Here is a 26,088-nt window from a genome sequence, read left to right on the forward strand (position 1 = left end):
CGCTAGCTGTTAGCTGCTAATGCTAATGCGGCTGCACCCAGCCAGCCTTAGTGAAAATCTGGAAATCTAAGCTGACTGTAAATAAATTGAAGCACTTTACTCACCCAAATAAAATATTTTTAGGAGAGAAATCAGTGTAAATTAACATTCAGTGCTTGTTTAACTTAAAAAAAAAATAGGTTTACTTAGCTTAGCTAAGTCTCGCCACCCAACGCAAAACATGGCAACACATATTTCCTCACTAAATATCAGTACTTTCCATGTTTAAACAACATCCAGGCATTTAAATGGCTTTTAACCCTCCTATTATATCATTTGTCAGGAACAGCAATTGTGTTCTGCGGTTAATTTGACCCGGTGCATGTTTAATTATCCAAAAGATGATCTGAAACCCCAAAAAATCAAACAGTGTTAATATTTTTTTACTAACTCCATTACTAATTATTTTATCAATATTTAGTGCAATGCTGTTTCTTACCTCTAACAGGTAATGCTTCAATTAGGATAATTCACTCGTTTCTCATAAAAAAAAACATGTTCCAACTTTTTTTAATGTTTCATTACTTTATTACTTTTAAAATCCCAAAATATAAAACAATATTTTTACATAACATTGCAAGATAACATTGCAATTTTGGTTTTAGTTTTAGTTTTTGCAGAAGCTGGTTGCAAATATGTGAGATGAACCATTTTTATATTATATGCTGATTACAATAATTAAGGCAAGCAGAAGAAGTTTCATACTGAAAAAAAGTACTTTTAACTATTTTCAAATATTCAAACTTTATAATGGGTCAAATTGACCCGAAACATAACAGGAGGGTTAAATCTTATGTTTCTATCATTTTTTTTAAATATATAATCGCAGAAATAATCGCTGACTAATCGACCAATCAAAAACACAGTCCTAGAACTGATCCACTCTATTGTAAATCTTACCTGTATGTCTCTGTGTGTCTTTGTTTCTGGCAGGAAGCTCAGGCGGTGGTTCAGTCCTCTCCAGCTGAAGCGTCTGATCTGACCCCCAGGCTCTGTCACCTGGTTCGGGCCGAGGCGGGATACGGCTTTAACCTGCACAGCGAGAAATCCAGACCGGGTCAGTACATCCGCTCTCTGGACCCCGGCTCTCCGGCCGACCGCGCCGGCCTCAGACCACAGGACAGACTGATAGAGGTGAGAAACCCTGTTATAAAACCGGCTCCTTTATCCGTTTTTAACATTAGAATTTCGAGATTTCACAGACAGTGTGCAGTATGTAGTATGTTCAGTGTTTTGCCTGATTCTCTCTCCTGCTTTGCGACAACATCAGTTGTAAAAAACACTGTATAAATACATTTTATTTGATTTGATTTATTTTGATCTCATCACACACATTTTTAGTTCTTACATAAAAACTTTATTAAACATATGAAAACATATCCTGCTTGTGTTTCTGTTAAGGAAAAGGGTAAAATATAAAAATCACTGCAACATACAAAAATTCTTTACAGATTTCAAGTTTCAAGTTTATTAGTCGTTTGCACATCATGTCAAGACATACGTGCATTAAAATGCTTGGGGTGAGGCTCACCCCAATGAGATAATCACTTTACAGTAATAAAACAATAAAAAAACACAATAAAATAACATAAAAACTCGTAAAAAGCGTATAGGCAAATTAATCCAATAAAATATGTATATGTATTTAAAGTGACTTAAAATATTTACCATAGCAGCAGTTTATAATAAATATAAATAAATTGTTGGAAATGAAAAGGTGTGGGGGTCAATTGTGACACAGTCTCACAGTTTGTTCAAAAGCCTCTGGGTAGAAACTGTTCATTAGTCTGGTTATTCTGGCAGCTTCTGTGTGTAAAGATGTACAATCTCTATTATCTCAATAAAAAAAATGAATTAAATAGGGCTGCAACGAATAGTCGGCATAAATTGTCGACGCAGAATTTTACTGTTGACGCGTAGCTAATGTGTGATGGAGCGAGAGAAAAAAAAGGGCCAGATAGGAAGACACACCTAGTGAGAGAGAGAGAGAGCATTCTGATTGGCCTCTCCTTATACTTAGTTGGCCAATGAGGTTTCAGTGTGGGAGGGACTTGCAGCGCGTGAAAGACAATTATACAGTGTAATATCAGCGCTGTGTTCATTAAACACAAAGATTAAACACATTTAACTCCACACTATACTCTACAGTCTGTCTTTACTAATGCTGTACAGTTTAAACTCTGATTTCTATATTACCCGTTTAGAGTTAAATTACTGCAACAAAGCTAAAATTACTTAATTAACGTTACTAACGTTAGATAAACTAACGTTAGCTGGATAAGTGTTAGGGAGATACCCCATTAAAATTAAGTTATATGTTATAGTAACTATAGACTTTCCAAAAAATCCTTTATTTTCTTAGACAAACAGTTAATACAGGGAGATATAAAAAATTAAAAGAAGTATTCTAGAATCACCTAAAAATAACATCCAGCCTGTGTGAACGTTTTCTATACTATACTTTGTAATTTTTTGTTTAATATAGGTGTGTCAAACTATTAAAACATAAATGCCTAAATGTTTAGCTGTCCTCACCAGTAGGAAATACAAATAGAGGGAAGAGCATGACAAAAAATAATCGAGACTAATTGACTAATCGATTAAATAATCGACAGATTATTCGACTACTAGATTAGTCGACACTCCACTGAATTACAGCGTTATACAGGAGTTTTACTTTATTATTATTAGCTGTTATTAGCATTAGCTGCTAACCGCACTAAGCTTTTGCTCTTTCACCATTTAGAATTGAGTATTACTGGCCTGTAGCCTGCTGCTAACCCCGGCTAGCACTGCTGGAGCAGTTTTAACATTAGCCGCTAACCGCGCTAAGCGCTAGCTCTTTCACTGTTCAGATGCAAGTACATTATATACTGTAGTCTGTGTGTTTACCATGTTAAAACAAGATACGTGGGACTCAGCGCTAGCTCATAGGGAGATATCTCCTTGAAAAAAAAGTAAAAAATTAAAAGAAGTATTCTAGAATCACCTAAAAATATCATCCAGCCTGTGTGAACGTTTTCTGTGATATACTTTGTTATTTTTAGTTTAATATAAGTGTGTCAAACTATTAAAACATAAATGCCTAAATGTTTAGCTGTCCTCACCAGTAGGAAATACAAATAGAGGGAAGAGCATGAAAAAAAAAATAATCGAGACTAATTGACTAATCGATTAAATAATCGACAGATTAGTCGACTACTAAAATAGTCATAAGTTGCAGCCCTAGAATTCAAACACAAATTCAATTCATCAGATTAATTCGATTTACCTCCTTCGATTAACCTGTTGCCATGGTAAAAACACTTGTACCATGGCTAAGTGTAGATTCCAATTTGCTTTCCCATGATTCTCTGTGTTGGTTGTGTGTTGGGTTTGTGATCTGTTCTAATAACAGAAATATTAAGGTCCCTCTTTGTCTTTTTTAGAAGCTCATCTTTAATTCCTGATCTACAGAATGGAGCTTTCAGCTGCACATTTTACACACTTCATATCCTCCTACATTCACACATCTCACACACACCTACACACACTCACTAATTCACACACATGCCTAATCACTTATACACACACTTACTCCACACTCCATCTGACTAGAGCACACACACACACACACTATAGTACACACTCACACACACACTTTTCACTTTAATTGGATTCAGATCCTTCAGGGTAGGCAGTTTAATGTGCAGCTCAGTCCTCACACACTCACACACTCACTCTCCATCACGTTAGGCTGGACCTCGACCCGCACACACATTCATCAGCTGTTCTGCTAAAAGATGCCAAATTTATGCCAGATGTTGAACTGGAGCTGCAGCATCTCAGACCAAAAACAGTGCTTGAAATTCAGCTATGCCTCCATCCTCCCACTGCTGGGTCTGTTAGCATCTTGACTCCAACCCTGACAAAGCTGGCTGTTAGCATGGGGACTAACCTGCTCCTGGGTGGCACAGTGGCTTAGTGGTTAATATATTTGTTTCCCAGAACTAGGGTCCTGGGTTCAAGTCCCTACCTGGGTGATGTTTCCATGTTTTCCTCGTATTTGCGTGGGTTTTCTCCAGAGGACTCCAAATTGCCCAGAAAAATTGGAAACTGTATTTTTCCGACATTTAGGGACACCGGATTATATGGTGCACTTTCAATGAATGTCTATTTTCTGGTCTATTTTCATACCTAATGTGCACCGGATAAAAAGTTGCATTTTGTGACACTAGTAAGAAACAGTTAAGTAAAGCTAAGCTAAGTAAATAAAACTGTAATTCTAAAAAAAAATAAACAGTTTCTTTTAAAGTGAAACGAGTACTGGATGTTAATCTACACAGATTTCTCTCCAGAAATCATTTATTTGGGTGAGTGAAGCACTTCTGTTTTATTTACAGTAAGCTTAGAATATCCGAATTTTTCCAGCACTAAGGTTGGAGCATTAGCATTAGCAGCTAACCACTAGCGCTTAGCGCAGTTAACGAGTAATGCTAATACTGCTCCAACAGTGATAGTCAGGGTTAGCAGAAGACTACAGATCGAAAATACTTACCACTGAACGGCAAAAGAGCTAGTGCTTAGCACGACTAGTGGCTAATGCTAATGCTACTACAGTCTTGGTGCTGGAGAACTAAACTGAAAATCTTGTATACCCCTGTACTTCAGCAGAGTGGCTTTACTGCTCCTTAATACCTAATACCTAGTAAATTCATACATAAGGAGCACTGGATTATGAGGTGCACTGACAATTTTTGGGAGAATTTAAGGATTTTAAGTGCTTCCTTATATGGTAAAAAAGGAAAAAAGGCACTATATAAGTATAAGTTCATTCATTCATTTATTTGTTCACTCCTATCTTGTTGAGTAGGGTGACCAAACGTCTGTATTTCCCGGGACATGTCCGTATTTCATGTCCTGTCCCGGGTTTCTTTTCAGAAAGTAAGTTCCTGCCATCTTGACCGTGTCTATCAAACTGTACTACTTTTTATTTAAATCGGGTTAGCTGTGATTGGGTGACTGAATGGCTACTGTACCTATTTAATATCCTCCAACAGATCTTTTCCTCAGTAATATCAGTAATGCATATCAGTTATGCTAATAGTTTAGTGGGTGTATGAGTAGCACAATTTCACTTATTTTCTTCCCACCTTGACAAGTTTAAAAGCTTTTTACATTTTACATTTAATAAGAAAAATAAAACATACAATATATGTGTATTTGTCATGGGCTTTATTAAATAAGAGTAATCCAAAATTGTAGTCAAATACAGGCAAGGTCAAAACCAGAAAACAAACACAAAGGTCGGAGAACATCCCAAGAATGGTGAGACAGGCCAGATTGAAAATAATGGCGAGGCATATATGGGTCAAACATAGAATAAACAATAACACAGAAATATAAACACTTTATATAGAAAGACGGATCCAGATCTAATACTCGGTGGGGAGTGAGTGAAGTGCAGGCGTATTTATTATAATAAGGTGAACAGGTGAAATTAATACTCAGGTGATTGTGATTGTCTGGAAGGTGTCATGCGATCAGTCATGTGAGGGAGGGAATGAGTGATGTAGGTGTGTGATGCATTCTGGTCAATGGAGTCCGGAGCTAGGAGATAACTGGTAGACACAGGAGTAGGAGAAAAGGGAGCATCTTCTTTATCAATCAATGTAGATTTTTTTTTTTTTCATAAAATAGAGCGTACTTAGGACAATAATAATACCAGTTATCTGTGATCATTGGAATGATAGTGCTCCATCCTATACTTCTTGGATAAGTTAGAGATATGGGGATGAGTTAAGATTGTGATCATCATCCAATATCCTTACTTAACAAAGGCTTTTGTTGCTGAATCCAATCAAATCCTCACAGCAGATCTGTCTATCTTTCCTGGAAAGTAGTTCTCACTCTCTTTTCCTCAGTTACTGAAGAGTGAATAGACTGTAAGAGAGTGTGAAAGAGAGAATTAGAGCGAGAGACGAGAGAGAGAGACGACACGGACCTGACGACTCGACTGACACCAGTGTCATCTTCACTTGATCTCAGAGAGGGAGATGATCAGTGTCTCGTATCGTATCTGAGAGAGTGTGCTTAAGAAAGAAGCGGAGGAACAAAGAGCCATTCATTACATCTGATAATCATCTTACTCTCTCACTGCTCCTCATCCACCCGTCACACATCACCTCCGACACGCTGATGAGCTCATCCTACCTGCCAGAGACAAGAGAGAACCTGCAAGTGTGTGCAGATATCTGCAGAATAGAGCTGCACAATCTACATAGAAAAATGTCATATTTGAATAGTACTTGAAATCCAGCTTTTACAGGATTACAGAATTTCACACAAAGTGTGTTTACATGCACTCAGTAATCCGATTTCTGCAGTTATCTGATTATTAAAGTGCATGTAAACAGTAGGCAAAAGCTCAGTTTCTTAGATCAGATTTAAGGCCTAGAAATACAACTAAGAATCTGATGAGAGCTGGAATTTAAAAAGTCCAAATTCTCAGCACATGTAAATGTCATACTCCAAATTCTTGATCAGATAAAAGCCTAGAAGTGCAATTAATAAATCTGATAAAGTAAACTGGATTTTAGCTCAGTAATCAGATTTCTCCGGAATTAATAAATCTGATATAGTAAACTGGATTTTAGCTCAGTAAACAGATTTCTCAGCACATGTAAACAACACACTTCACATTCTCAGTAATTAGATTTCTCAGGGCATTTATACTCTATCTATACGTTTCTGAATTCTTAAATGGAATTAAAGCCTATATCCTAAAAATCCAATTAAGAAATCTGATCAAGTAAACTGGAGTTTAGCTCAGTAATCAGATTTCTCAGCAATTAATAAATATGACACAGAAAGTGTATTTTAGCTCAGTAATCAGATTTCTCAAAATAATTTCTTAGTTTCCAAATTCTTAGTCAGATTAAACACCAAATAAAAAGAAATCTGATAAAGTAAACTTGTTTTTTGCACAGTAATAAGACTTCTCAGCACATGTAAACAACATAGTCCGCATTCACATTAATTAGATTTTCTTAAGGCATTTATTCTTCTTTTCTGAATTCTTAAATTGAATTAAAGCCTAAAAATGCAATTAAAAATAAGATAAAGAACTGAATTTAAGCGCAGTAACCAGATTTCTCAGCAATTAATCAATCTTAATCAAAAAAAGAAAAGTGTAGTTTAGCTCAGTAACTGGTTTTCTCATCACATGTAAACAACATAGTCCAAATTCTCAGCAGTTAGGTTTCTCAGGGCATGTATACTGCTTTTCTGAATTCTTAGAACAGATTTTTAAAGCCTAGAAATCCAAAAAGCTTAAGAAATCTGATAGAGAAAGCTGAATTTGAGCACAGTAATCAGATTTTCATGAATAGTGGGAAATTGTTGGAAGTCACTGTCGTCCCCAGTCTCTTCCACAGTGTTATAATATCACTGACAGTTGGCTGTGGAATATTTAATATTCACGAATGTTTGTAGAAGCAGTCTGCAGGACTAGCGGCTGCTTTTATAAGGTTTTTCAGGATGGGATGTTTTTTCTGCAGGTTTTTAGTGAACGAGGCCCTCGGTCAGGATTCTCTCAGTCTAATCAGAGGTAGTTAAAGCAGGCTTATGGCTTTTAGAGGCGGATCTGGTAACATTGAGCTGAGGAAGCTTTCCCTTCAGCTCAGCCTTCTTCCTTTCACCAATCCTCCTCTCCAGCTCCTACAGTCCCTCTCTCTCTCTCAGACCGCCTGTTTCCTTTATTACACCACTTAACTTTATTCAGGCCGTTAGTTTTAAATTTCCTCTATGCAGCTAGATTTTAAAGAAATCATTTAGTGGAAACACCAAATTCCCACATTATTTAGTCAGTCAGGGACACACTGGAGCCACGAGGCAAATGTACAAACAGTATCTAACAAATGAAGAAAAACATCATTATCATTTTGAAACTGCGTACTTGCCTGATCCAGTAGCCTCACGTTGTATACTGTAATATCAAATATATACTTGAATACAGCTCTGGAAAAAAAATGAAGAGATCACTTCAGTTTCTGAATCAGTTTCTCTGATTTTGCTATTTATAGGTTTATGTCTGAGTAAAATTAACACTGTTGTTTTATTCTATAAACTACAGACAAATGAGAAATGTCTGAAATAACAAAAAAGATGCAGAGCTTTCAGACTTCAAATAATGCAAAGAAAACAAGTTCATATTCATAAAGTTTTAAGAGTTCAGAAATCAATATTTGGTGGAATAACCCTGGTTTTTAATCACAGTTTTCATGCATCTTGGCATCATGTTCTCCTCCACCAGTCTTACACACTGCTTTTGGATAATTTTATTCTGCTTTACTCCTGGTGAAAAATAAAAAGCAGTTCAGTTTGGTGGTTTGATGGTTTGTGATCATCCATCTTCCTCTTGATTATATTCCAGAGCTTTTTAATTTGGTAAAATCAAAGAAACTCATCATTTTTAAGTGCTCTCTTATTTTATCTATACTGACAGAGTACTCCTGAACGAGAACTACAGCAGCAGAGACTTCATTTTGTGTTTGTGCTTTTTGTCCATTTTTTTTTACAAATAACAGTATGAAACAGTATTAAACTGTAGATAAACTGTGGGGCTCAGGAAGGTTATGAGTAAGTCTAGTTTATGTAACACCTGAGGTAACTGTGTGATGATTAATCCATGTAGTTTGTAGACCCATCACACATCTGCAGTAAAAATAATACATCATTTTGACATGACATAAGAAACATGACTACAATAGAGATAGCACTGCACCTCATTTACACCTTAGAACAAGTGTGAACACACAATAAAACATATTTAAATACGGATACAAATCGAATTAATTAAACAACTTCAGGAGGTGATTTAATCAGCTTTAGACCAGACTTTATCTTCAAAAGTTTGGTCACACCTCCTCTTTCAATCTATTTCTTTCTTTTTTTATTTTTTACATTGTACATTTATTATTGAGGACTATATTAAATATATACAGGTACACGATGTCACGATGTCACGGTGTCTTAGCATTCCTATTGGTTGATCGATGTCAGCTACCCTAGATTGATTGTACATGTCTTGCTCCTTTGGTAGTAACTTTGGTAACGTGGAAGATTATTTATTGGATTATTAAAAAGATTATTTATGGAGTTATAAAGAGATTATTTATTGGGTTATTATTTTCTACTCATATCAGCTCCTCTATCTCTGGGCTTGATTGATAAGCCTGTGCGTGAAAAACACACCCTCTTCATTATCGTGTAAGCACAAGAAAAAGCAGAAATAAATAAATTGGGAAATAAATGAATGCAGAAATAAATAGTTATGTAAATACATGAATGAATCAAAAGAAAAGTTAAACAATGTTAATAAAGAATCCCATAAATAACAAATTAGTAAGATTTTTTTATATATGTGTGTGTATCAATTATAATTATTTTTTTGCATTTTAATCACCATATTATTTTTTTGAATGATTTACTTAAATTTTTATTTGTTTATTTATTTTCATTTTTGATCTTCCATTGTTTAGGGGTTAAATTTATCATTTAAAAAGTCATAAAAAGATAAAAAGCACACTGAATGAATCCAAATGTATCCAAACTTTTGACTTGTACGGTACATTTTTTTTTTTTTTGGAAAGCGATGATGATGATGTCAAATATGTTTTTTTTTAATCTATTTATATGAAGAAAACACACTCAAACTCACACACAGGTTTCACCCCTTTCACCCTCCTCCCCTCCCCCAGGGCACCGTCACCTGAAACCTGCACTATTGCCACAACAGCAGCCTCACTATCAATATTTGATGGCCGTGTGCTGCTACCTGCCCTCAGGTCTTTTCCAGCCCTGCTGAAAACGTCCTGTATACAGGATAAAGCCTCGGGAGTATTACCTGATGTGATAATTAGGGCTGGGGGATGTGGCACAATATTTTAGGGTATAATATCATTCACCATATTCAAAAATGCTGATTATATTACTGTGTACTATACGATAAAAGTGCGTAAACATGTTTTAATGCTACTAAAAGTAACTCTTCCCTTTTGATTGCACCTTTATGTTTTTTTTAGAATGCATTTTATTATTATTTATTTCATCAATTTGTTTATGTGACTGGGGGCAGTGCTTATTATTTAACAGAAAAAAATATATAAAAGACTGTAAATGAGCCAGAATTCATTTTTATGCATGCTCCTATTATTAAAATGAAGTGTCCTTCAGGGCCTTGCTGCAAAAGAGGTGTCCCTGATGAAAAAATATATACTTATTTGTACTTAAAACATATTGAGATTTATGTACTTACCTAAAATATATTAAAAATACATTAATATCATGCTTTTATCAAATGTTTCAAAGTAAATTTTGATCATACTTTTTAAAAAGTGTGTATATACAATATAGTGTATTTTAAATAAATAGACTACCATGAAGTACACTTTTTGTTTAATAGATGTCAATATACTTCTAAAATACTTATTTCAAAATATACTTTTTTATATTTATATTTTAGCAAAGTATGTTAAAAACAGCTGTTACAGTAGTTCACTTAAAGTGCAATGTATCATGTAACTTTTTAGAAAGTAAAATAAATTGCTACATTGGTAAAATATATAAAAAATATATAGAACATTTTGTATATTTTTTAGCAAAGTATGTTAAAAACAGCTGTTACAGTAGTTCACTTAAAGTGCAATGTATCATGTAACTTTTTAGAAAGTAAAATAAATTGCTGCATTGGTAAAATATATAAAAAATATATAGAACATTTTGTATATTTTTTAGCAAAGTATGTTAAAAACAACTGTTACAGTAGTTCACTTAAAGTGCAATGCATCATGTAACTTCTTAGAAAGTAAAATAAATTGCTACATTGGTAAAATATATAAAAAATATATAGAACATCATGTAGTTTTGAGGGTCTCGGGGTGGAGGTGGAGGTGTTTTTTCCAGATTAGATTTTCAGATCTAATTCCGTTCCTCTCTCTCCTCTCCCCGCTTCCATCCGGTGAACCCGATCCCGCCGCCAAACAGGTTGCTAAGCGACTAAAAGAGAAAAGAGGGACGAATGAGGGCGAAAAGGAGGAAAAAAACACTCAGATTTTGGCCAAAGACTCTAAAAAGAACAAAACAGAGAGGTTTGGGAGGCCGATTCAATACAGAAACATCTGCCTCTCTGTCACAGACGCTTTATGGTTATCCCTGAACATCCCCCAAAGTTTTATAAGCTGTTTAATCGTTTTAAAAAAAGCGGTTTTAAAAACAGTTTAACAGAAAATACTGTAAACAGCCTATTCCTATTTCCATACTCTCTCTCTCTCTCTCTCTCTCTCTCAACTCAACTGCCACACTCAGGAGAACATATATAAGCAAGCAAGCTGGGACGCCACCTGGTGGCAGAATCCTGATCACATTCATTACTCTGTAGGTTATTAGTATAGATAAGTATAGATAGTAGGGTATAATAAAGTACTTCTGTAGAAGTTGAACTCAAGGATCAACTCAAGCTTTAAGTTTAAAGTGTATAAAAATTAAAAGTACTGCTTTCAAAACTACTTAAAGTATAAAAGTAAAAGTAATTTAAAACAGGGAAAAAATGACATTAAGTCCTATAGTGCACCACACCCCTCCCTAAAACACATTGAAAGCCATTTGGGATTGAGAGCACTTAAAAATGGTTTCTTTTATTTTACCAAATTGAAAACCTCTGGAATATAATCAAGAGGATGATGGATGATCAAAAGCCATCAAACCACCAAACTGAACTGCTTGAATTTTTGCACCAGGAGTAAAGCAGCATAAAGTTATCCAAAAGCAGTCTGTAAGACTGGTGGAGGAAAAACAGGGTTATTCCACCAAATATTGATTTCTGAACTCTTAAAACTTTATGAATATGAATTTGTATTCTTTGCATTATTTGAGGTCTGAAAGCTTTTCTGCATCTATTTTTTGTTATTTTAGCCATTTCTCATTTTCTGCAAATAAATGCTCTAAATGACATTATTTTATTTGGAATTTGGGAGAAATGTTGTCTGTAGTTTATAGAATAAAACAACAGTGTTCATTTTACTGAAACATAAACCTATAAATAGCAAAATCAGAGAAGCTGATTCAGAAACTGAAGTGATCACTTTATGAAAATGAATATATTTTACATACAGAACAATATAAATATATTAAAGAAGTTTAGTTGGACTGGAGTTTATCTGGAGTTCTCTAGAGTCTCTACACGGATCATCTTCATACTAGACTACATACGTCTGCTATGTTCTTAATGGAGTGTGTGTTTGGGGGTGGGAGAGGGGAAGTGTGCAGGTATGATGGATCACAGTATAAACCAATAGGGAGTCGGAATGGTATATGTTTATACTTCTCTACATCCAATCACAATCAGATTCACTCTATCTGGATGGAGAGATTTATCTGGATAGGGGTTTTATTGAACGATGAGAAACCGAAATGAAAACGAGCTGAAATGAAATAGGAGTAACGAGGCTGTTTTTATTAAAATGTGAGGAGTAGAAAGTTCAGATAATTGTGTGTAAAGTGTAGATAACTGAAATGTGGAGTATAATCTTCTCGTCTTTGGACTTATATGAGGTTAATGAGGACTATAATGGTGTGAGTGGTGTGTCGCCTTAGCTTGATTGCAGTTAATGATACAGAGATAAAGAGGAATAAAGAGCTGTAGATTTTACCCTGTAATCACTCTCTCTCTCACTCTCTCTCTCTCTCTCTCACTGTCTCTCTCTCACTGTCTCTCTCACTGTCTCTCTCTCTCTCTCACTGTCTCTCTCTCTCTCACTGTCTCTCTCACTCTCTCTCACTGTCTCTCTCTCACTGTCTCTCTCTCTCTCTCTCTCTCACTGTCTCTCTCACTGTCTCTCTCTCTCTCTCACTGTCTCTCTCACTGTCTCTCTCACTGTCTCTCTCTCTCTCTCACTGTCTCTCTCACTGTCTCTCTCACTGTCTCTCTCTCTCTCACTGTCTCTCTCTCTCTCTCTCTCTCACTGTCTCTCTCACTGTCTCTCTCACTGTCTCTCTCTCTCTCTCTCTCTCACTGTCTCTCTCACTGTCTCTCTCTCTCTCTCTCTCTCTCTCTCACACTGTCTCTCTCGCTCTCTCTCTCTCTCTCTCTCTCTCACTGTCTCTCTCTCTCTCACTGTCTCTCTCACTCTCTCTCTCTCTCACTGTCTCTCCCTCTCTCTCTCTCTCTCTCTCTCTCTCTCTCTCTCTGTAGGTGAATGGAGTGAATATTGAAGGTATGAGGCATGCTGAGGTGGTGGCGTTTATTAAGCGAGGTGGGGATGAGACGCGTTTGCTGGTGGTGGATCCCGACACAGACGAGCATTTTAAAAAGCTGGGCATCGTCCCGACCAGCGGCCACGTCAAAGGTACACTACTGCCCTACTGCACTATAGAGTTTAGCACCAGCTCAGAACAAAGAGCAGAGAAAGAATAGCAGTAGTAAAGTTTTAGACCAAAAAAAAATCATTTTTTATTAATTAATGCATTTATTTAAATAGTTGTAGATAACGAAACTGTAAGAAAAATATCTGTTGGCAACTTATTTTTCCTAAAACAATGAGATGAGTGTCATTATAGGGGTTTAACTGCTTAACAAGCCAGGATTTTAATCAAAAGTCTGCCTGACATTACTAAATCTAAATCTTGAGTATTTCTATTCAGTCATTAGATAAAAAGCTTTCATGTTTGATAAGAAATGCTATTGAAAATTATAGTTGTATTTGTAATAGGAAGTATAGAAAAATCTGCTGTACCACCAAAGGGTTTATAAATGGTTTACAATTAGTTTATTAATGGTTACTAATTAGGATGTAAATACCTTCAAAATCATTAATAATCAGTTATAACACATAATTAGAAAGGGCAACAATATAGATGGCTGTGGGTTCACTATTTGGCAAACAACAGGTCATTGTTATATATGTTATATATGTGTTATAACTGATTATTAATGATTTTAAGGTATTTACAACCTAATTACTAACCATTAATAAACTAATTGAAAACCATTTATAAACCCTTTATAAAGGTAGTCTTATTTTAAAGTGGTATCAAATCTACTAATGTCAAAATATAATGAATAAAATCATAAAATTGTCTCTTTCCTGAACTTCATTTTAAACAGTTCATGTCCTCCAAACTTTTTGTTTCATTATTTTTGTCTAGTTTTTATGTCTATTTTCAAAACCTGCAGAATTTTGGGTTGATTCCTGTTACTGATCTGGAATTATAAAGTGGAGTAGAGAGAAAACAGGCAGCTTCTCCTGTAGTTTCCTGTGGGAGATTTCAAACACTCAATTTTTAAGAATTTCAGAGTGTAAATAACTTATTTTACTGCAGAAAAAAGGGTTTTATATCACCTAGACCTGTAGCCTGTAGACGGGACAATACATTTTAAGGGGTTCATTTAAAAAGCACAAGTTACAAAAATCAGAATTAAAAAGCAGCAGGTGATCAGAAACCAAGCAAACAAGACCCAAACAAAACCCTAGACAAAATATATCGTATTTGCATAAATTAAGCAATAAAATCCAATGCCAATGGTGTGAGAAAAATGTTCTCAGTATGATTTCTTAATATAAGATATAATATAATATATAATATAAGAATATAAGTTAATATAAGTCACAAAGTCTCAATCAAAAAGTTCCTTATTTTGTGGCTTAAATTTGAACAGAAGAAACAGAATAACATGACTGGTTATTTTTTTTTGTTTATTTTGAGCCAATTACTTAAAATAAGGTGAAAATACTAAATAAGACTGAATAAGATCATTATTCCTAGAATAAGTAAAATAATTTCCCACTTACACAGTGCTTAGTAAGCTTTGCCATCGAGCTGCCGGTGCTCAGAGAGAGAGCAATATTGGCCCTGCTCCCTCCGGGTGGGTAGATGGCGCTCTCTCCCCACATCACTCCTAGGGTGATGTCCACAGCACAGGGCGTCTGTGAGCTGATGTATCAGAACCGAGTCGCTGCGCTTTCCTCCGAGCGTTAGCACTCTGATGCTGCTCGGTAATGCTGCATCAACAGCAGCTCGAAAAGAAGTGGTGGCTGACTTCACATGTATCAGAGGAAGTATGCGCTAGTTTTCGCCCTCCTGGTGTGTTGGGGCATTACTAGTGATAGGGGGAGTCCTAATGAGTGGGTTGGGAAATTGGCCGTGTAAATTGGGGAGAAAATGGGAAAAATTAGAAAAAAAAAAAAAATTGATTATTTCACTTGCTGAGATTTAGGGTTTTTTTCCAGTGTAGAAATTAAATTAAATAAAAGTAGACTAAATCTACTAATAAGGTAATGACTAATGTATAAAAGTTTAATACATTTTAGTCATTTAGTTATTATTAGTTTCAGACTAAGACTAACTAAGACCAATTAAAATTGACACTTTTTTGTGAATTTATTGTAGGAAACAGTGCTGTAAAGCTAAAATCTATATTTAGGCCTAGTTCTGAAAATATGTTTAGGAGTCAGACAGATATAAGACTATAAAACATGTTGCATGAATGTATATTTGATAAACTCATGCAGAAACAACATAAACTGAAACTGACTGCTTTAATTTTCTGAATCAGGTATTGAGACAGAGTCCATCACCAACGGCTCGCCCAGCCCCCGCATCAACGGACGCTCCACATCCCAGTCTACACACTCAGACCGCAGCAGCCTGGACAACAGCACACAGGTACCCAAAACACACTTAAAATTATTTAATTTTCCTCAAACAATTGACAGTGTGCCTTATAATCCAGTGCACCTTATGTATGAATTCTACTTCAGCCACTGTGCTGAAGTGCAGAGTTATAAGGGTGAGTTTTCAGTGAAGTTTCTCCAGCACTTAGGCTGGGAGCAGCAGCATTAGCATTAGCCGCTAACCGCAGCGCTAGATCTTTCGCCGTTCAGAGATGAGTATACTGGACTGTGGTTGCGTGTTTGCCGTGTTAAAACAAGCTATGTGAGACAAACCACTAGCTGATAGTGCCCTGAGATACCGAAACACTCAGGGTTGCTCAGTCTAGTGCTATCGGGCGACATTTACGTCAATGTAATCAACAACGTCAAGTATAAAAAAAAAGTATCTTTTAAAACTTCCTCACAATAGGTCAAATTCAAAGCAATATTATCTGTTAATATGTATATGTCAATTGAGTACAGTATTTGAGTAGAATTTCCTGAAAATAACAACATAATAACTATCAAAACACCCTGCAGAATCTGTCCAGGGCCCTACAAATTTAGCTGTGAAGATATAAAGCAGTAAAACATGCATTGGTGGGCTCCAAGTGGTCCAAAAGTGGTCTAAAGCACCATCAGCTGCCGGAGCCCCGAGAGAGCACAATTGGTCTTGCTCTCTCTGGGTGGGTACAGTAGATGGCGCTCTAGGGTGATGTGGATCAGCACAAGGCTGCATCTGTGAGCTGATGTATCTGAACCGAGTCGCTGCCCTTGCCTCCGAGCCTTAGCGCCATTCGTAAAGAGGTGGAGTCTGAATTCACATGTATTGGAGGAGGCATGTGCTGGTCTTCACCCTCCTGGTGTTGGAGAATCACTAGTGATGGTGGAAATACAGCTGAGTAGCAGCTGAATGGGTGGAACAATTGGCCTGATGAATTAGGAGAAAATGTGGAAAAAAATGGCTTCACCAACAGGAAACAAAAGGGCATTATAAAAATAATTGGGTTATTTATATTAGTAATTAGTTGCATCCCTATACGTACTTAAGTACACACATACTGCACACACACACACAAAGTTTGGGCAGATAGATATGTATATATATTTTTTTCTTATTTTTATTTTTTATTTATTTATTCTTTTTTTGCTATATATTGTTTCTCTCTTTTTTTACTGCCATTTTTTTCTCTCTGTAATAAAAAATAAAGCTTAATTGGTCCTCCAAAGAGGGAGGGTGGTGGCGGACGAAAAAAAAAAAAAAAAAATAATAGGGAGCTGAGTGGTCCAGCGGTCAAAAGCTCTGCCACTAAGAGCGGGAGGTCGCTGGTTCGAACCCCCGCTCATGCTCATTTCAAGCTGCCGGCACTGAGAGAGAGCAAAATTGGCCCTGCTCCCTCCGGGTGGGTAGATGGCGCTCTCTCCCCACAACACTCCTAGGGTGATGTCTGCAGCACAGGGCATCTGTGAGCTGATGTATCGGAACTGAAAAGAAGCGGTGGCTGACTTCACATTAATCGGAGGAAGCATGTGTTAGTCTTCACCCTCCTGGTGTGTTGTGGCATTACTAGTAACAGGTCGAGTTCTAGTGAGTGGGTTGGGTAATTGGCTGTGGTAAGTTGGGGAGAAAATGGGGAAAATTAGAAATAAAATGATAAAATAAATAAATAATAAGTAATAACTGTTGCTATTGTTGCTGTGTGTGTGTGTGTGTGCAGAACTCGGAGGATGGTGGGAACCGCCTGCTGGACCCTTTCTCTGAGATTGGTCTGAGGTTGAGCCCCACGGCGGCAGAAGCTAAAGAGAAAGCTCACGCCAAGCGCGCCAAGAAAAGAGCTCCACAGATGGACTGGAATAAGAAATACGAGATTTTCAGCAACTTCTGAACTCTCTCTCTCACACACACATACACACACTCAAGAGACTGACACACACAACACACACACTGACTCACACACTTCCCAACATCCCAGAATTCCAAGCCCTCCGTACATGACTGCTTTTGATGAAATTGGAGGCTGTTATTTTTGTAGAAAGAGCGAAACCAGAAAAGCCTAAAAAGAGTTTTAATAGTGAGCCTGCGGAGCGGGAGCGGGCCGAGGGCGAGCGCGAGTGTCTGCGTCTGATTTTCTCTCCGTTATTTTTGTTCTTTTTTTTCTTTTTTTTCTTCGATTTAAACTGGAAAAACCACAGTGATTTGAAGCCGCCGCTGACAATCATCAGTCCCTGAAGTGCGAGAACCTGAACTCTGAACAGCAGGAAGACGCTGGATGCAGGAAGATGCTGCAGGATGCAGATTGGAAGCCTGGATTTTGCATTGACTATATATTACTTTATATTTCTCTTGCTTGGTTTTATAGCTAATGCTAATGCTAATGCTAAAGATACATTCATCAGCTTGGCAGCAAAATCCCAGAATGCCAGCCGCCATTTTTTTTGTTTTAATACATAATTACCACCTTCATTAGCAGCAGATGTTGATCCAGGCTTCATACGGTCATGAAAAACCTAAAAAAGCCATGGAATTTAAAAAAAATATATATATATAGCAATTTCTAGGTCTGGATTAGTATTGGAAATATAATAAAAAAAATACCCAGAAAGTTTTGAAAAAATTCATGGAAATTTGGTCTAGAAATTATTGTGTTTCAGTTTATCAATTGAGAAAATCTTATTAATATTTTGAGCTAAAAAACAAAAAATACATCAGCTCAAAGTTAATTCAGTAATTTAATTTATTATTAAACAGTGAAGTGTCAGGTTCATTCTACACTGTAAACCCATACGTTGTTTGAACTCAAATGATTTGAGTCTGTTTTACATAAAATTGGATATTTCTAAACTATACACTCAACTATTTGAGTTAGTTGAACTGAATTCGTGGGCTCATGTACTGTACTATTCAAACTGAGATCTTTGAGTTAAACCACTTATAATAACTGAGTTTATTCTGTTTTGCCATTAACAGCTTCTTTTCCATTGGCTTCTGTCCCAACCAATTTGCATACTGGGTGTGTCCAACAGTTTCTGACTAACACTCACCATCAGTGTGATCATAGTGATTCCCCCTGGGCTCCTTAGAAATAAATCAACTTCCCCTTTAGTTGTAATAACTTGATGTTTTAATTTATGCTAACTCAAGTTTTTATTTCATATTACTTAAAAAAATTGAGCAAAAAACAGCTGCCTTAAAAAAGTTAAATAAACTCAACTTATCTGGTCTTACAATACAACAGAAATAAAACAGTTAAATCAACTTCCCCTTTAGTTGTAATAAATTGATGTTTTAAGTTATGCTAACTCAAGTTTTCATTTCCCATTACTTAACTTTTTTAATTCTTTAAGTAAATTTGACTTATCCGGGTTAACAGATAGATAGTAGATCTACTATAATCAATTTCGATTATATTTTTATTTATTTATTTTTTTTTTATTTGCCGTGAAGGCATAAAAAAGTCATGAAAAAATAATGGAAATTCATTGGTTAAAAAGTGTATGAACCCTGTTGATCAAACTGCACATCGTCGCTGTCTAATGAAAAACACTTATCTCCAAAACACCAAATTTACAGAAAAGAGAAAAAACCTTGTACATTTTCAATGGAAGTCAATGTAAAAAAAAGTTTATTTCAGGTCATTTTGAAGAGTTTCTATTGGTCCGTTCATCAAGAAATTTTGGCACAGTGTAAGGGACAGTTTGTCTGTTCTAATTATGTAGTGAACTAAAAATCGATTAAAAAATGGAGATAAGTGTTTTTCATAGGACAGCGACGACATGAGAAAACTACACAGAGATCCACAGCTGTTTACATCCACATCTCTACAGACAACAAAACTAGTAGTGGACATGTTAAATAAAAAAAATGGGGACATATAGAGACAATGTGAATTATACACGTGAAATATAATAGTGGGCACCCACCAATAAAACCCCATGAAAGTATTCTATATATATTTCAGAAGGACCCTGAGGATGTAGCCCATCTACAGATATGTGCTGTATGTTGTTTGTAAATCAGTATTAAAATATAAAGGAGGATTTTAGAGAGGAAGTTTATGGATTTATGGGTTTATCTGCCAAGGACCCTGAATAACCAGCTTATGACATACTCAAAACTCAAAAAGGGAGGAGCCACTATGGTGACATATATATATATATATATATATTAAGAAGAATGTATAATACAGTAAATACAGTAAATGTAGTTTATACTTCTGTAACGCGTGACCAGACGGGAGGCGGACGTAAATGCGGGTAAGACAGACTTTAATAAATAACAAATAAACAAACAGGGGAATAACGAATATATATATATATATATATATATATATATATATATATATATATATATATATATATATATATATATATATACATAAACAAACAGGGAAAACAAACAAAGAGCTAAACTAGACAGATAAGTACAAACCAAGGTAAGGGAATATGTACAAAGGATAAATACGTGAATATATACAAATAAACAAAGAAACAAACAGGCAAGAAACGTGACTAGAAATATACAAGAAATACATAGAGCGTAACGAAACCGTGAACAAACTATAGTAAACGTGGCGAGACAAACGACAGAGGAAGGTGCAAAGACCGACAGAGGACAAGGTGGCAGAGGAGGGCTATTTAAGTAACAGGAAACACACTATAATTAGAAACACCTGGGGAAGGGGCGGAGCTACAAATGAGACACAGGTGGAAAAGTACTGAGACGGGAGACACAGGGGAGCACAGGTCACGTGGGGAATGCACACAGAGACACGAGACAGGGCCAAGACGTGACAACTTCATTTACTAACTCAAAGAGAAACTGTGAAGTATATTACACAGTTAGACTGACTCATATATCTGCTGTGCAAAAAATTTAGGCAAAATAATATACAGCTCTGGAAAAAAATAAGAGATTACTTCAGTTTCTGAATCAGTTTGTCTGATTTTGCTATTTATAGGTTTATGTTTGAGTAAAATGAACATTGTTGTTTTATTCTATAAACTACAGACAACATTTCTCCCAAATTCCAAATAAAAATATTGTCCTTTAGAGCATTTATTTGCAGATAATGAGAATGAGAAATGGCTGAAGTAACAAAAAATAGTTTTTTGTTATTTAAGAGATTAAAGAGTTCAGAAATCAGTATGTGATGGAAAAACTGTGTTTTTTAAGCGTCTTGGCATGTTCTCCTCCACCAGTCTTACACACTGCTTTTTAAAAATGATGAGTTTCTTTGATTATATGAAATTGAAAACCTCTGGAATATAATCAAGAGGAAGATGGATGATCACAAACCATCAAACCACCAAACTGAACTGCTTGGATTTTTTTGCACCAGGAGTAAAGCAGCATAAAGTTATCCAAAAGCAGTGTGTAAGACTGGTGGAGGAGAACATGATGCCAAGATGCACGAAAACTGTGATTAAAAACCAGAGTTATTCCACCAAATATATAGATTTCTGAACTTTAAAAACTTGAACTATGAATTTTAATTTGTTTTCTTTGCATTATTGTGTGTCTGAAAGCTCTGCATATTTTTGTTATTTCAGCCATTTCTCATTTTCTGCAAATAAATGCTCTAAATGACATTATTTTATTTGGAATTTGGGAGAAATGTTGTCTGTAGTTTATAGAATAAAACAACAATGTTCATTTTACTCAAACATGAACCTATAAATAGCAAAATCAGACAAACTGATTCAGAAACTGAAGTGGTCTCTCTGTATATTTTAGCAGTGTTTATCTGATGGTAATGTGATGGTAACTGTGAATCAGTAGAGGGCGCCATTGAAAAGAACATTAGCTTGCTGGTCTTGGACTATGGTTTTGAGGAGAGGCAGAACTTTGCGAGTTTTAACCACTAGAGGGAACAGTGGATGTTGTGGAAGATGTGTTATTGGGACTGGAACTCATACTGGAACTTCTGAACAAAGCAAGTGCAGATGTTGAACCGGAAAACCACTGTCCTGACAACCTAGAGCCTGTTTCTTTAAACAGGGGATGGAAAACACTTGAGTGATTTATGTTGTTACTGTATTTAAGGTGTATTTTGCGAGTTTGGACCATGCTTTCAGCATATGGTTACTTGGGGTGAAGTTCAGGAGACTTCTGAAGCCAGAGAGGCAAGATCCTAGTAGATACCTGAAGTCATTCTGAAGTCAATCTAATGTGAAAAAAGAAAGATGTTAGACTGAAAAGACTGGTTGTCAGTAAAGCCAATGGAGTCATTGGATTTATGTTGACCTCCAACATTGGACAGACAGTACTGTGCAAAAATTTTAGGCACCACAGCAAATTACACTAATCCATTTATCTCAGAAAGATGAGTGTTTGTACCTGAAAAAAACACCACATATGATTTAAACAGATGCTAATAAACATACATACAGTAAAACGTAACAAGGAATTCTCATTTTTAACTAAGTATAAGTGTTTTATCCTGTGAGCCGAGCTGAAGAACAAAGTGTAGAGATTCCAGATTTCTCCTGGATGCTCCTCAGCCAGCATGTGTATATTATTATGTTCAGTTCCGTCAGCAGCTCACCTGATTTACCACACTGTCCAAATATTTACCAAACCAGGTGTTGATTAATATGATGAGAACTAGAAATAACTCTATTAAACTCAGATGAGGAGGAGAGATTAAGAGACATTTTAAGGAAAACAGTGATGTAAAAGCTCTGCTTTTTTTGTAAAATTGCTGTTTGTGAGCTAATAAACACTTACTTCAGCTTTTTCTTTATTAACGTTCCTACAGGTGCCTAAAACATTTGCACAATGCTGTATATATTGAATTGTACAGTTGGATATACAAAACCACTATAAAATCAGTGGTTATCCTGCATTGTAGATTTATACTAAAGTCTTCCAAACTAGGAAGAAAAATACACATTTTCTCAGTCAGCTTCATGAGGTAGAGTCACCTGGAATTCAGGCTTTCAGTTAACAGCTGTGCTGAACTCATCAAGAGTTAATTACTTGAATTTGTTGCCTCTTAATAAAGTGTTTGAGAGCATCAGTTAAAGTAAAGTAGTGAAGAGGTAGAGTTACAGGTATACAGTGAATAGTGAATATTTATAGAGTAATGTTTTAATACATATTATGAGAAGCAAGAACTACACAACTAAATAAAGAAAAAAAGTCTTTTTTTTTAAAAGTATTCTCAAGTGCAGTTGCAAAAACGACCATTAAAAATGTTTAAATGATGAAACTGGCACTCATCAGGTCCGGCCCAGCAAAGAAAGACCAAGAGTTTCCTCTGTTGTACAGGATAAGTTCATCAGAGTTACCAGCCTCAGAAATCATATTTTGGTTTGTTTAACAACTTTAAATTACTACATAATTCCTTATGTGTTCTTTCATAGTCTGGATCACTTCATTATTAATTTACATACTAGGGGAAAAAAGAAAAACACTGAATAAGAAGGCGTGTACTTTCAGTGCATTTATTTAAGTACATAACTCCATATTTCCACTTAATTAAGTAAGATCTTATTACAGTACTCATACTTTCACTCAGGTGCCCATTCTTCATACTTTTTCCAACCCTGCTTTTACCGATGCTTTCTGAAATGTCCTAGAAAGTGATGGTGGGTTCTTGGATGGCACATGTGAGACTGCAACAGAACTTGGAAATAAATGGAATAATTTATTAATCCAAGAGAAATAAATCAGAGACAAGAAGTAAATAAGACAATCTTGAAGACTGTTCACACCTGGTCAATAAAAGCATATTCAGTAAACAGATTATATCTCATTTAGTTTATAACCAAAACACCAGTAATCATTTATTCAGTTCCACACAGCAATCTGACTTGAGTCTGACTGACTCTAACTCTCTGGCTATGTTCACACAGCAGGTAAAATCTAATGTGATCCAAATCTGATGTTATTTTGTTGTATGTAATACAGATGTGGTATCTGTTTCTTCATTTACATGTGGATTTTAAATCCAATACATATATCTGATTTGCAAAAAATGTAAAACTTACATATCAAAGAAACAATCCAAAGAAGTGAGCTGTAACTGCATGATAGTTCCTGTGATGCTGGACGAGATGAAGCCGAAACTTCACGTGAAGCGCTGCTCTTAAGCACACTTTCGCATGCTAACTGCGTGAATTGTACAATTAAAAGTTGGATATACTAAGTTTGTAATAAATTACAAAAATAGTGTGAACAGACTGAAAAAGAAAATCAGATTTTGGTCAGATTTACCAGCTGCTGTGTGAACAGAACCAAATCTGAGACGTATTTGACCACCAAATATAAATGCATACAGTTAAAATCTTATCAGGATACAATCCAAACGCAATGCAGATGCAGGTTATTCATGTGTATTATTCTGGGATTCATTTTCTCCTTTTTTTACAACCTTTTAGGGTTTAATTAATTGAATGTCAGGTAGATTGGTATTAAGCAGGAGTTATAAGTTATAAGTGGCCTTTTTTCAATCTAGGGCTGCACGATATATCGCTTAAGCATCGTCATTGCGATGTCACTTGTGGAAATTAAATCAAAGACACAAAGAATCAATACACAGCGCTGTCTCTGTGTCTGTGTGAGTGACAGGCTGCTGCTGCCTGAGAAGCATGAGGGGAGGGGAGGAGTGAACAAGAGGTAACCGCATGGACTCCATCCACATGATTGGGCATGTTCTTGTAAACGTGAGCATGTGTTGAAAGCTGTGCACCTCAATCCAGCACAGTTGTGCAGTGCAGATATTTCCAGTTACAGCTGAATTCACGCTTTAAATGCCTGATTAAAGGGCCGATTACTGTTGTTTTGCTGTTTTCCTCTGGTTTTGAGTTGAGCTCGGCGCTGACTCAGCTTTTGATTGGTCCGGACGCGAGATAGCGCTCAGGTGGGTTAAGGACTGATGACATCTTGGGGCCTGTATTATTTGACATCGCGATATATATATATATTGTCAAAAAAAGAATATTTGCAATGTAATTTTTTTTTTCCAATATCGTGCAGCCCTAGTCCAATCGTGCTCAGAACCTCCTCAGATGGACCCACTTCATCTCAAAATAGAGTGTCTCTAATGGACAAAAAATGGACAAAAATGACCACTATGCCGCCTGTAGAGCTCCCCCCCCCCCAAAACCACTTGGACGCTGCTGTGGGAGAGACCAGTTCTGCTGGGTCTTTATTAAGATAGCTTAGCGCTCAGCTGTGCCGTGCTGACATACTGCTCCAGATAGATCGCTAAGCTGCAATATATAGTACAGATATTTTACCCCCCTGTATCCCCTCATGTATATATTACTCTCTCTGCATAATCAGAAAGTGCATTATTTTCATTATTTGTCCTTTTCTCCATCTGTTTGTTAGCATTGTGTTTGCAGTAGATTCTTGTACTCATCTCCTTCTGTCCCGATTTTGTACGCATTCCAAACACGGGCTGTATACTAATGTATATTCATTATGGGAATATATGCCAGGTTGCATTTTCTTTTATTTGTTTTCTTTCATTTTTTGCAATAAAGTGTGACATTCGCTTTCTTACATACTGACAGTCTCTGTATTTTACTTTTTAATTAGTATAATAGAAATAATGCATTCATATTGTTTTTATCTAAAAAGGTTTTGATGCTTCTAAATGTGAAAGACATTGGGCACTATCTTACACTTTCATTGCAATGCTCGTTGCTATCTTACACCCCACTAAAAGTCTATTTTAACTGGAACTGAGGTGTGTTCAGGTCAATTTCTGACATATTGCTATCTTGGCAGTGGAAAACACAGGTGCGCAACTAACTGGTTAGAACCCTGACAACAGTCAAAGATTGGTTCTGAAAGGGAATGGCAAGCGATGGGCTCAGTGGTTTATTTCACGTTACGCCCAAAAAACACTCATGATTAATTAACAGTCGCGCAAGGCATACTTTCCCTGTTGTTACAATAGTGAAGACCCTTCGTTTTGTTTTAGAGGATAGCTTGGGAACGCCCACACCTGTATAAGATCTGAGAAGTTTATATTTAGTTAGCAAGTCTAAACACTGTTCAGCATGCTCTCGATTAGTATTATTAATATTCTTATGCTCACTGTACTGGGCTGAGTGATGGACTCTTGAGAGAGCTATCTGGTTAGTGTTCTGATAATATTTATTGTACTGGGCTGAGTGATGGACTCTTGAGAGAGCTATCTGGTTAGTGTTCTGATAATATTTATTGTACTGGGCTAAAGAAAATGCTCCTGAGAGGGTGATCTGGTTAGTGTTCTGATAATATTCATTGTAATGGGCTGAGTGATGGACTCTTGAGAGGGGAGTATGGTTAGGGTTCTGATTATATGCACTGTGCTGGGCTGAGTGATGGACCCTTGAGAGTGGTATCTGGTTAGTGTTCTGATGA

At 36.2% G+C, this 26,088-nt stretch overlaps 2 protein-coding genes across 2 annotated transcripts in view; one reads left to right on the plus strand and one right to left on the minus strand.

Annotated features, from left to right (window-relative positions):
- Nucleotides 1-25,243, plus strand: part of LOC111191035 (Na(+)/H(+) exchange regulatory cofactor NHE-RF2) — a 95,052-nt gene extending 69,809 nt beyond the window's left edge. Inside the window, exons 3-6 of the mRNA XM_022664991.2 lie at nt 973-1,173; nt 13,271-13,424; nt 15,632-15,741; nt 17,447-25,243. Of these exons, the coding sequence (XP_022520712.2) occupies nt 973-1,173; nt 13,271-13,424; nt 15,632-15,741; nt 17,447-17,614 (633 nt within the window). The 3' untranslated portion in view covers nt 17,615-25,243. The remainder of the gene's footprint in view (nt 1-972; nt 1,174-13,270; nt 13,425-15,631; nt 15,742-17,446) is intronic.
- The window catches only part of elof1 (elongation factor 1), a 515,825-nt gene that overhangs the window by 237,479 nt on the left and 252,258 nt on the right, over nt 1-26,088 (minus strand). The window lies entirely within an intron of this gene.

The sequence above is a fragment of the Astyanax mexicanus genome, chromosome 19 (assembly GCF_023375975.1).
Source record: "Astyanax mexicanus isolate ESR-SI-001 chromosome 19, AstMex3_surface, whole genome shotgun sequence".
In the NCBI taxonomy this organism is placed as follows: Eukaryota; Metazoa; Chordata; class Actinopteri; order Characiformes; family Acestrorhamphidae; genus Astyanax; species Astyanax mexicanus.